The following is a 12,065-nucleotide window of genomic DNA, read 5'->3' on the forward strand; positions in this document are numbered from 1 at the left end:
TAGCTGTGAACTCTTTTTATTAACTTTTAGAATCCAATGAATATGCTATTAACAAGCCGAAGACATACAAAATCTTTGGTTTATTATCACATAAAAATTTTTGGTACGCGTTAATTGGTACAGTTGCAACACAATATTTAAAGATAACTTTATGATTAAAGTCAGGCCTGAAAAAAAACGTGAGAACGGGGTTAATACAAAAGCCTTCGTAATACCAAGATGAAACAATACGTACAGATAAAAAACAAAAACAAAACCGAAAGGCACTTAGATCCATAAGGCACTAAGAGATTTAAGACTCAAAGGAGGCTAGGATATTATCTAGATCGACTAGATCAGTTGTTTGGTCAGCTTCTTCGACTTCACAAGCCTTATAAATATCACTATTGAAAAGCAGTTGCAACACAATATATAAATATAAATTTATTATTAAAGAAAGGCCTCAAAAACAAACGTGACAACTGGGTTAATACAAAACCCTTCTTAAACCCAACATGAAAAAATAGACACGGATAAAAAAAAAAAAAAAAAAAAAAGAAAGGCACTTAGACCCATAAGGCACTAAGAGATTTAAGACTCAAAGGAGGCTAGGATATTATTTAGATCGACTAGATTAGTTGTTTGGTCAGTTTCTTCGACTTCACAAGCCTTACAAATATCACTATTGAAAATCAGCAACCGCTTTGTAGGCTCAAACGTCGAGCAACAAGAGCCCCATGCTGACAACCACAGCCTGAACGCAAGTATTGATTTCAACATGGGCAAGAGCATACGGTTTCAGAGCTTGCTCTTAATGACATTCATCATAGAAAAGGACCGTTCCACAATCGTATTGCTAATTGGCAAACTCAACAGGGTCAATGCCCACTTGGCTAAATCATGAAAAGGAAATGCCCCAACAGCATCAAGATAATGTAGGACATCTATCCAGAACTGAGAGGAGTCTTTGGGGATTGTTCCTCCACACACAAATGATCAATTAACATCCAACAGTTTCCTCCACTGATTTTCCAAGGTACTGAGATCAGTGGTAGCAACAATTCTCGATGGCAAGTCTCCAAATCGGGGTCGAAACTGAGACAAGCAAATCACAGGGGATAAAAATTTCAGCTTTAGGATCGAATCCAGAGCAGCAGGCATTCGTTTAAGCACCGCTTTAGCCACAGTTTTCATGAACGCAAAACACCATATTTTGATTTCGCTCTTCTGTGTGTCTGAAAGTTTAGATTTGGCCATTTCAATCAGGAACTCGTGTCTGAAATCAACTTGATCTGGTGGCAAATGACTGATTTCGAAGTCCATATTAACCACCAAAGACACTGAAGATGAGCAGAGTATCCTACGCAGGAGACTTAGTATCAAACCGCGCAGCTCTTCAAAAAGACGAAATTGGTCAGCGTGTGTGTGAAGAACGCAATGAACATTTTGTTTTGCTCATCTTGATACATAGCGTGTAGCACTCTGGCAGTATAGCAACGTTCTTTCTCTTTGGCTAGACTGAAGTGTGTGGTGAGCTCCAAGTACTGCTCATGAACGCAAACCAAGGCATTGTACCAAGAGAGCTAAGGAGTATTCGAGGGAGAAATAATACATAAGGGTAAATTTCCATCATTTATCAATTTAATTGCATGTTGATATGTCTCCCTTCTAAGGAGGCTTACCTTAAAGCTTTATATGTTTCGGACATCATAAACTCAAGGTTCGAAGGGAGTTCACAGACCGCCTTTGAAGCACTATTCTAGACACGCTACTTTTTGATACTTGGAAGAGTTAGGTTAGGAAAACAAAACTTTCAGTGATGAATCCTGGGCCAAAAACATACTCTGAGAAGATATTGCCATTCTATTATGTTAACCCTCTTCTGATTTCTAACTCTTGGAATTTTGACAAAACAACATTATATCTTAAATTTGAGTTTCTTTTTCTCTGGTTTTAGTTTGAAAATGCAATTCTTGTTATAAGAATAGAATTTTAAGCCATATCAAAGGTTTTTTCCTAAATTTAGGAAATGTTTTTCCAGATCTTTGAAACCTCCCAAATTTGGATTGAGCAAAGTTGTAAAGCTGAAAACACATATTTTTTACTTTTTTTAAGAAGAATATCTCTTCTGTATGGTTTCGCATTTATAAAATAATTGTTTTTAAAGGTCATCAAAGGTCAATGCCCTCTATTGGAGATAGGTGTAGAGACGGGTTGGCTACTTCAAAATATCTTTCAAGGAGATGCCTTAATCTGTAAACCCATCCCAGAAAGCTTCATTTTTGTAACCTAACCCTTTCCCAAGATAGCAACAAATAGCTTGTCTAGAATTTTACCATATATAAATCAGACTATATATTTGCATGGGCGCCCATAAGGGGGAACAAGGGGGGGGGGTGCCTTCACCTTAGTACTCTTAGCATCATTAGTTACAGTAACTGTAGTTGTAGTAATAAAAGTATACACATAGTGGCTTCTGGATAGTTCAAAATCTCCCACAATGTACTCTTAAAGATCTGAATTATTAATATAAGTTGTTCTTGAGATATTGCTTTGTCACCTTTTTAAAAGTCCACATGCTCATAGTTTGTTTTGATTTAGTTCAACGTCTGCCTAAATATTTCTTTCATTTGATTACTGAGGATGTTGTTATATTCTCTTTGGACTATTGCTCTGAGGGTTGTGAGGGGGGAGGGATGGCATTCCCAAAGTCATAATATCTGGACCTCTAAACTATGCTACTATGCTGAACAAAATGGCTATTTCAAAATTTTAAGTGGATGTGTTTGTGAAAGTGATCGACGTGAGGGAGGGGGAGCTGGTTGCCCTCCATGAGCTCATTTTGAAGTTCCGGTGACATTTTTTCTATAAGAAGTGCCCTGGTCTAAAAAACAAAACAATATATTGTGCCCACATTGCTCTTTACTTATACAGCACTGGAAGTGCCAAGTAGACCAGGTAAGCCCCCCATATAATGCAGCCTGTGGGCGCCCATGTATATTTGCTTATTATGGGCGGGGGGGGGTGGGAAAGTATAATAAACTTGCAATTAAAAAGTGTTAATTACAACAGTCTAGAGAAGGAAGCATGTTAAGAAAACAATTCATAATATGCAGAATAATTGCAGAATAATATGCAGAATAATTGTAGGTAACACATACTGCATGTATCTCAGCTATACTTTATCCCTAACTCCTTCCCCTAATGTGCAAATATATAACCCAAATTGTATATTTCCAATGCATTCTGCCACCCATCAGTACCTTGTTTTTCTGGTTTTTGTTCTGTCACAGTCGATTAAATTTACTGAAACAATGGATGAATTTCAGCCATGTATTTGCAAATTGAGTGGGAGGGCTTGGGGGTAATGTATAGCAGGGCTACAAGCAAGATATCACCAACAATTATTTCTGTATATTAATCATCAAGTATGAACTGTTTTCTTAACATGTTTCCTTCTCTAGGTATATACAATTACAAGTAGGGAAATCTGCATATTACTAAGTAGAAATTGTTTTCTTAACATAATTTTTTTGCAACAGCCCCAATTCTAGACTAAGCCTAGGCCACAAAAAGGTTGGGCCAGATATGTTAAATATATCAAAAAAGGATAGATCTGAATAAAGCCCACGTTCCCGCCCCACGGCCCCCACGCCCACTCCAAAATTCAGCCCACCCCTGATGGCTAAAACAAGCCCACGGGGCGGAAAACAAACCCATCTGGCAACACAGGACTGGTGCTTTTATTGAACGCATTTCGTATACAACATGCATACCTGCTGGTAATTCATCCAAGCATGTTTTTGACCCAATGCCTTTCGGAGTATTCGATCTGAAAATTTTATTGTTTAACAAATGCGATTGAATAAACTCTTTTATTTTTCAAGTGCTATGATATATTTACAAAAAAAATGTTGGTAACGTAACTGTATATCAGCTAGGGCTTCTTATATTTTCGTTCTACACAGTTATTTGATTTTGAATGTTTTTAATCATTCTAGACTAAAACACTAAGACTCGGGATGCGCGAAAATGGGGCCTTTAATTTTGTCTCTCAAAATAGCTTAAAAATTTATAGGTTTTTTGGCGCCAATTGGAGCCTTGTGCGGATAACGAATTTGAAACTAATTTTGACTGTATTGGTTCGTGATGCCCGAAAATGAGCCTAGAATTGGTTTCATCTACAATGGGATTGAAATTTACGGGGCGTGTAGATAATACCGGGTTGTCCTCTATGAAGACAAACCATTTTTCATATATGTGACCTTTATATGTGTGACTTCATATATATGTGACTTTAAATATATGTGACCTGAAACTGGATAACAAATGTGGTTTTCTTTCGTTGATTTAAACGTATAAGTTTTTAGATACGGAGAGAGTAACCTCAGTGAGGACAAAAACTATTAAAGAAGACTTATTGTGTTCATTTGCGGAGCCTATTCATAACTTTTTAATTTATATGAATTGTAATGTCATTGAATATTATTGCACAAAACTAGAGCTGATCGCGCTTTTTGGTTAAAAATTTAAGTTTTGCTGGAATTTGAATTAAAACCCAACATTTTAGTTCTCAAGCATATTAACTAAAAAAAAAACAAAAGTTGCAAAGATTCCTACGTTTAACCAATACTAAAACTATGTCAATTAAAAAACGAATAGAGCTGGTTTTCAAACCCATTAAAAAAAACAGTTTTTCAAAGAAAGGTCAATAGTCATATTAAAACCTCAAACGAGCAGAAACAAAATCATGGAACAATTCTTACTTGAAACAAACAGAAACTGCTGCGAATATATTTGAAGTACTGTTTATTCTGAATTTAATTGCTTGTTATGGAGACATAACTTTGTATTCACGTACAACTTAATTTTCAGGTCTAAAAGACCCTCGAAGCACTTAATCAAATTGGCAAAAGAGCATGCCATAGGGAAAGATAGATTCTCCCAAATACTGCGAGATCAATAAAGAACATGAGGAAATCGAGAACTGGCTATGGCCGAGGTCTTGCAAAAAAAGGTAGGCAAATTTGTACTTGTAGTAGTTGTAGTAGGAAAATTACGTGCCATGAAATTTCGATCTGGCAAAATTACTTTACTTTCGGCAGGAACCAGACGATGACCTGTCCTGCCCGGCACCAAAGGATCTTTGGATGGCTTCCGACGACCACTTGGACCTGCCGGCTGCAGCTTCTCTGGCTATTTTCAGCCAGTCTTTGTCCCATCTCCGACCGTGTCTCCTGAAACCTCCCCACTGTTCCAGGTCCTCCTTGGATTTTTGCCACGGGTTCTTCTTTTGTCCTCCTGGTTGACGTTTCCAGGAGGGCATTGGTTCGCAGACAAGGACGTCTCGACATATCGTGCCATCGGGATGGCGAGTAGTACTGTTCGAAGAGTTGCAACACAGATTCTGACTTTTGTTTTGGTTGAGATCTCTCGTCTGGTCCATAGTGATTTTTTCAGACTAGTAAAGACTCCTCAGGCTTTTGCTATGGGGGCAGAGATATCCCTTTCAGCTCCGCCATCTGATGTTACGATAGAGCCAAGAAACTTGAATTCCTCGACGTTTTCTATTGGCTGACCATCGAGGGTAACCTGGCAAGGATTAGGTTGGTTGAGAGCCAATACTTTAGTCTTTGCGCCACTGATGGCCAGTCCGATGCCCTTTGAAACCTCAGAGGTATCGTTGATCATGCCTTGTAAGCTGTCGGCGGTAGTTTCCAGCTCAGCAACGTCGTCTGCGAAGTCCAGATCGGTCAGGGACTGGAGGAAACCAGCTATTTGTCCGAAGACTATTCCGGCAAAATTGTATCAGGCAAAATTACAATAGTTCCACTTAAGACATGCTTTGTGTAATGTTTATTCTGCTTGAATGTTTGGTCCTAATCACTCGTTCAAATCTCAAAGTCCCTCAAGAAGCTGTAAAGGTCTAGCTGCAAAGGCACCTTATTGGCCTTTAGGTAAGGGGGCTGTTACCTGCCCTAGATTTTTGTGCCCCTCCTAAGTTTTGAAAATTAACTTTATCGGATATTTTTACATAAAAAATACATTTTTTATTATTTTTGCCGAAAAAAAAAATCACGAAAACAACAAAAAATTTCCCCCTGTAGATTTCGGAAAATATGCCCCCCCCCCCTATATTTTGCAAACTGACAGTCCTGCTTTGTGGGATGTCTTTACTGCTGACTTCTGAAGAGGAAAGTGTCTATTTTTGTAAAATTAGACAGAATTGTTGAAGGACATGAACATTATGTGCAATATAAACTTTTCAATTGGCCATTTGAACAATTCCATAAACAAACGGAGGAGAAAATCCGATTTTATGCAGATATTTTATAATCGAAAGCTTTAAACCAATTAAAGCTTCCGATTTAGAGTAAGTATTTAAACGAGACTTGGGTTTATTTTAAGTGGTTTGATTAATTTCTTTAATTAATTGATCAGCTTTAAAGCCTAATTAATTCAAATGTCTACAAAATAAGTTACTTCGTGTGATGGCAAAAACTTTTCTACCATTGTTCATTATGAATTATCATTAGCTTCCTGGGCATTTCCTATGAGTGTAAAATTTCCTATAAAGGTAAAACTAGTCAATCAAATACAATGATGCAAAAGCCTTAGAATGTAAAAATGGACTTAGTCAGCTTAACATCTCTGACGACAAATGAAGGAGCTTTTACATTTGTTAAGTATTTTTTGGAGCTGATAAAACTAAAACTATTAAAGACCGTAACATGATTTGAGATTGGAATGCTGTTGTAGATACTGGAAAGGAACCTATAGGCTAAGTTGCTTTAGAAACAATCTTCAGTTCAAAACACACTTATCATAAATTTTTTGCTATTTTTAATTTGTCACCCCAACTAAAAAAAAGTATATTGCAATTTTTACCTTGTCGGGTTTTGCACATATGTAAATTCAAGAACTTGAGCAGAAAATAATTTTTTTCTTTTTATTTTTGTATAAGTTTTGCCGTTTTGTACTTGGAAAAAAAACAAATAAATTTCAATTCTAGCAATTTGAGAAGTCCTCAGCTGTAGCTGTTCCAGTCTTTAATTTTTAATTTCAACGTTTAAATAACATTCAAGTAAACTAAGTTACTTTCTTTTGGCTCAGCTCGCTGTTGTCAAACACAGGCTCCTTTTTTGAAAAAAAAACAAGATAATTCTTTTCAGTCTTTCGGGTGAAAAGGTGATTGCTTTGTAACAGTCCTTGGGATAAAGGCGAAACTAATATTTTTACGACTGCCCAGCTTTAAATAGTTCTAATACCTTTACAAAATGCTCGAAATGACGGATTTGGGAAATAGCTGATTGTTTTAACAGTATTGACCAGGGGGTTTTCAGCCAAAATCTACATGGACTCTAGGGGTCCCTGTAAGATTTTTAAGGATCCACTGTCAAAACACAAGAAATTAGGCATATTATACCTAATTTACAGTATATATACCTAATTTATCTGTATGGATGATTCTTTTATTTTCTATCTTTTTTTTTAGTCACCCATCAGTCAGTGGCAAGAGCATTATAGTAAAGTCTTTTATCGTTTCTAGGCTAGCAGGTGGCGAGGTTTGATGTTTATTTTAATGCAAATATCTGCCTCCCAATGCACGGTACCTAATCTGTTACTTTATCAACATTTTGTCTTATTTAGTTTTGATTTAGTAGAGTTTCTCAACTGTAACCGAAAGCTCCATATAGACCTATTATCAAAATAGGTGATTTTCACCTGCCATTAGCATCAATGGAACTAGAAGTAAAGAAAATCGTTGAGGAGCCTCTACCTCAGGAATTTCGCTAAATAAATATGCCTGTCTTATTTATTATTTTTTTTCACAAACTTAAAAAAACTCAGTCAGATTTGACATTTCAGATGTCACGAAAAAAACTCAATCAGATATGATATTTTCTCCTGATCTTCCTCAAAGTAGTCCCCTTGGGCAGCCACACACTTCTCCCAACGATTCTGCCGCTCTTGGAAGCAGCGCTGGAACGCATCTTTTGAGACGGCGTGCAGCTAGTACTTTGAATTGTGTACTTCGAAGACATCTTGTCTGGACTGAAATTTGGTTCCTTTCATTGACATTTTCAGCTTTGGGAAAAGCCAGAAGTCACAAGGAGCCATGTTGAGAGAGTAGGGAGCCTGATGGAGCACAGGTGTGTTGTGTTTGGCCACGAAATTGTGCGTCAAATGTGAAGAACGGGCGGGTGTGTTGTCATGATGAAGCTGCCGATTGCCCGCTGCCCATAGGTCCGATGGATTGCGTTTTAAAGCCTCAGGAAGGCGATGCAAAACCTTTTGGTAGTATTCCTTGGCGAGGGTTATGCCTTTTGAAGCGTACCTGTGATGAACCACGCCACTGGAGTCAAAGAAGACGGTCACCATGACCTTGACGTTGCTCTGGACCTGCCTTGCTTTTTTTTTTGCCTCAGTGATGTTGGATTTTTTTATTGTGATGTATATAAATTGGTTTCATGGTCATGCCGGTAAACCCAGGTCTCATTACCAGTGATCACTGTGTTAAGTAAATTAAAAATACTGTTCATCGCCCCTAGCATGTCCTGTGCGATCTTTATACATAGTTATTTCTGCTTGGTGGCTAGCAGCTTTTGCCCGAACTTCGCTCAGACTCTCCTGAGGCCCAAATTTTCCGTGAAAATGATATCACGGATCCAATACTGATGTTCAACTCGTCTGCAATGTTATTTTGATCCGACGACCCTTTATCACCAGTGTCCTCAATTGGCCAATAACGATCTCGTTTCTGCTTATTGAGGGCCTACCAGAATATGATTCACTCTTCTCTGATGTGCGGTCATCTTTGAAGTGGTTGTACCGGCCCTTTATCTGCGTGATCCTCATTGCTTCATTCCCGAAGGTCTGTTGCATTTTGCGGATCGTTTCACTTGAAAATCACCAAGATATACACAGGATTTAATGCGGTAGCGTTGTTCCCGTTTTTCTGTCATTTTATCAAAAACGAAATCCGAAGGCACATAATACACTTCTTCACTCATCGGCGGTCTGCCTGCTATTGACAGCTTCTCCAGGCAGGAAAAGGTTCACGCATGCCCATTGGGACCTTCTACATACGTGCACCAAACCTGCCTCCCCATCCTCATTTTTTTACCCATAAATAGCTATGGTGGAATTACAAACTTCGTAAAATAAATAAACCAGGGTACCCTAATAAATCCTGTAGTGAATTTAATTGCCTGAAGAGCTTTGCTGTCCATAAGTTTGATAATGAAAGAAACTCTGTAATATTGTAAAAAAAAGATACTGAACGAAGTTTATTATCATTGTAGTTATTGTTGCGATTGTAAGATAATTTATTTCTTTTAAGTCAGTTTTCATTTAAAATAGAGTTTAACCTCAACTGAGTTAACTTACCCTCATCCAAGTCAGTTTTTCATTTAAATAAATTTAACCTCAAAACTGATTTTAATTAAAAAAGAAAGGTTTTTCTTATGTCCAATAGCTATGAGGGAGCTCATCAAAGAAAAAAAGAAGGGCCACTGGTATAAAAAGGTCCCAAAGAAAAGGGTCCGTTGTATAAAAAAGACTGAGAGCCAGTGATGTGTAAAGTAGATTACACCTGCAAACAGGAACAAGAGCCCTCCCACACTGAAAAAAAATGGTGAATATAGGTATAAAACTCGCTTTTTTCTGAACTTTCAAAAGCTCTTCATCCAGATAAGGTGACTACGTGAGATGCGTTCATTTGTGAGTAAATTTTAGTAGCCTTGATAGCACACTTTTGATTACAGTTTATTTATACCAGCCCCTGTGAACTTTCTAAAATTGGTTTTGTTCACGTTTTTGTGAAACTAACTTCCATACTACTTTACCACATTGGTTATACAGAGTTATGGGTTTCAGTGCTCACAAAATTTTGCTGAAATTTATGGACAGAAACTACTCACTAGGTTTGTTGCTAAGCTAAATTGTAATACCATTAATTGGATAGTTTTTCTAAGCCTAGTGCTAAGTTTGTTGCCATGTTCTAAAAATATTTGTCGAAAAATGAGCTTCGAAAAACTAAATAAGCAAACTTGAAGCACTTGTAAATGTACTTTTTTGGTAAAAAAAAAAAAATTTCAACAAGGAGAGTTCTGGCTTAAACTCTATAATGTTTTTTGTTCTTTTTTTTCTTAAAACTTTGTTTCATATTTGTAAAAAGAAAGACGTTTGTGACGGAAAATTGACTTTGTTCCCATAAGATTTTTGTGGCATCTGACGCTTTTAATATCTTTTTTTTTTTTCAGGTGGTGATGGTGGAAAAGGTGTTTGGGGTAGACCAGGCTCTGAACTTGTACCAGTGGAAATTGACCCAGAAGACCCAAATTATGAAAGTGACTCGTTTGAGACGAAGGAGGTTGCTATTCATCCTGTTGTACTCGAACCATCTGATGAAGAAATAAATGTAATTTTTTTTATTTATATCTAATGATTCTTAGGTATTACTATGGTAGTTTTGAGAATTACTGCTCGTACTTCAAGCTTAAAAAGAAGTGTAGAAGTTCCCCCTTTCCGTAGAAATCGACAGATATAGAAGGTTTAGATTGTGTATTCATTCTTACAATGGTGGCGTTTATCTTTCCTTTCTTTTTCTTTATCTCTTTTTTTTTAATTTTTAACATCGGAAAAGTGCAAAGCGAAAAAAAACCTCCCGTTTCAAGGGTATTCTAAAACAGTAATACCAATAAATGTATTGATGTTAACATAACAGACTCAAACTCTGAATTCCGAAAATTTTAACCAAACTTTGTTTCAGTGCCTGGTTATGATGTGAATAATTGCTTAAATTATTTTTGGAAATACTGTCATTGGCAGTAATTAAAGTTGATAGGTTTTTTTGTCCTTAGCAAATAATCGGTGCTGGAAATTCAGAGTATACTTCTTGGTCGCGCAACCTACCCTGGGGACTGCTTTTGCAATATCTCTCAATAAATCTTGAGACTAATTAAATTCTTTCTCCCCGGTTATTGCAGATGTAAGTAATTGCAAGAAGTTGTTCTTGTTCGAAAATTGTAGAGACCATGCCAAATAGCATAGATTCTTGTAGACCTGGTGTTTTGAAGATGTAGAAAATACTTCAGTCAGTGCTACCAGCCATTGTCCAATAAAACGCTGAAGGACGTTCCAAACTTGGAGCATCACCCTTCTGATTTGATCCCTTGTAATAGCTTGCCTTATTTCTTATCCGTTAAATATCATGGTGTTAAAATTGTATTCCTTTATCATAGAGTTAAGCGACATTGTGTCTAAGTTTGAAACCTTACGACCTTCAAATGCTCATCCCCTATTCTCCTGCAACTGCTGATGCAGGAAGTCATTGAAATGACCAAATGGGCACCATCCATTTCAGTTCTTCCTGTATTTTGTTTCTCTGGATCACTCAAGGTCATGAAACAGCAGAACTCAGAATGCCCTAAAGCCAATCTGGCTCCTGCCAGTGAAATTTGAGTCCTTAAACTGATATAACTCTTCATTAAGCTACCAAAACAATTTTACTTTCTTAAAAAACAAAATGGGCGTAAGAGTCGGGTTTCATTTTTTTTTTTTCAGTAAAAGACATTTTAGATTAATAGGTAATTTTCTCTAATATCTATAATAATATGTCAGAGAACTTGGATCAGGAACCATCCTTGTACGATTCTTAAAGCATTGGATTTTCCTAGGCAGTAGGAACAAATTTTGATCATGATATATTGTAAAATTATTCAAAGACTTTTAAGACAGCGTATCTTAGGATGGGAACATAATGACCCCATCATCATGATTATTAGGAAGTCTTAACAATCGCTTATGTCATGAATCCCCACGATTTCGTTTCTAATCATATAAATCCAGCATATTTTATGGTAGTAGGGGTCCATGTCTGGATAGTCAAAGGGAATGGGATGTATAATATTTTTTTCTACACATTATTGGGGAGGGGCGCAACTGCCCCCCTTGCCACCCCCAAACGACGCCCCATAGGTGTCCAAAGGACTATTTAGTTTCATGTAAATAATTGGAAATCAGAGAAAGTCCCCGAAGAATGGAGGAAAAGCACACTGATTAAATTCTTTAAGAAAGGAGAC

The 12,065-nt window shown here is 37.1% G+C and overlaps 1 protein-coding gene across 1 annotated transcript in view; it reads left to right on the forward strand.

The window, feature by feature from the left end:
* The window catches only part of Pdcd4 (Programmed cell death 4), a 52,887-nt gene that overhangs the window by 10,858 nt on the left and 29,964 nt on the right, over window positions 1-12,065 (forward strand). Inside the window, exons 3-4 of the mRNA XM_089088423.1 lie at window positions 4,855-4,996; window positions 10,245-10,402. Coding sequence (XP_088944549.1) covers window positions 4,951-4,996; window positions 10,245-10,402 — 204 coding nt within the window. The 5' untranslated portion in view covers window positions 4,855-4,950. The remainder of the gene's footprint in view (window positions 1-4,854; window positions 4,997-10,244; window positions 10,403-12,065) is intronic.

Source organism: Artemia sp. Qi Xiang Cuo, chromosome 4 (assembly GCF_049724085.1).
Source record: "Artemia sp. Qi Xiang Cuo chromosome 4, ASM4972408v1, whole genome shotgun sequence".
Classification (NCBI taxonomy): domain Eukaryota; kingdom Metazoa; phylum Arthropoda; class Branchiopoda; order Anostraca; family Artemiidae; genus Artemia; species Artemia sp. Qi Xiang Cuo.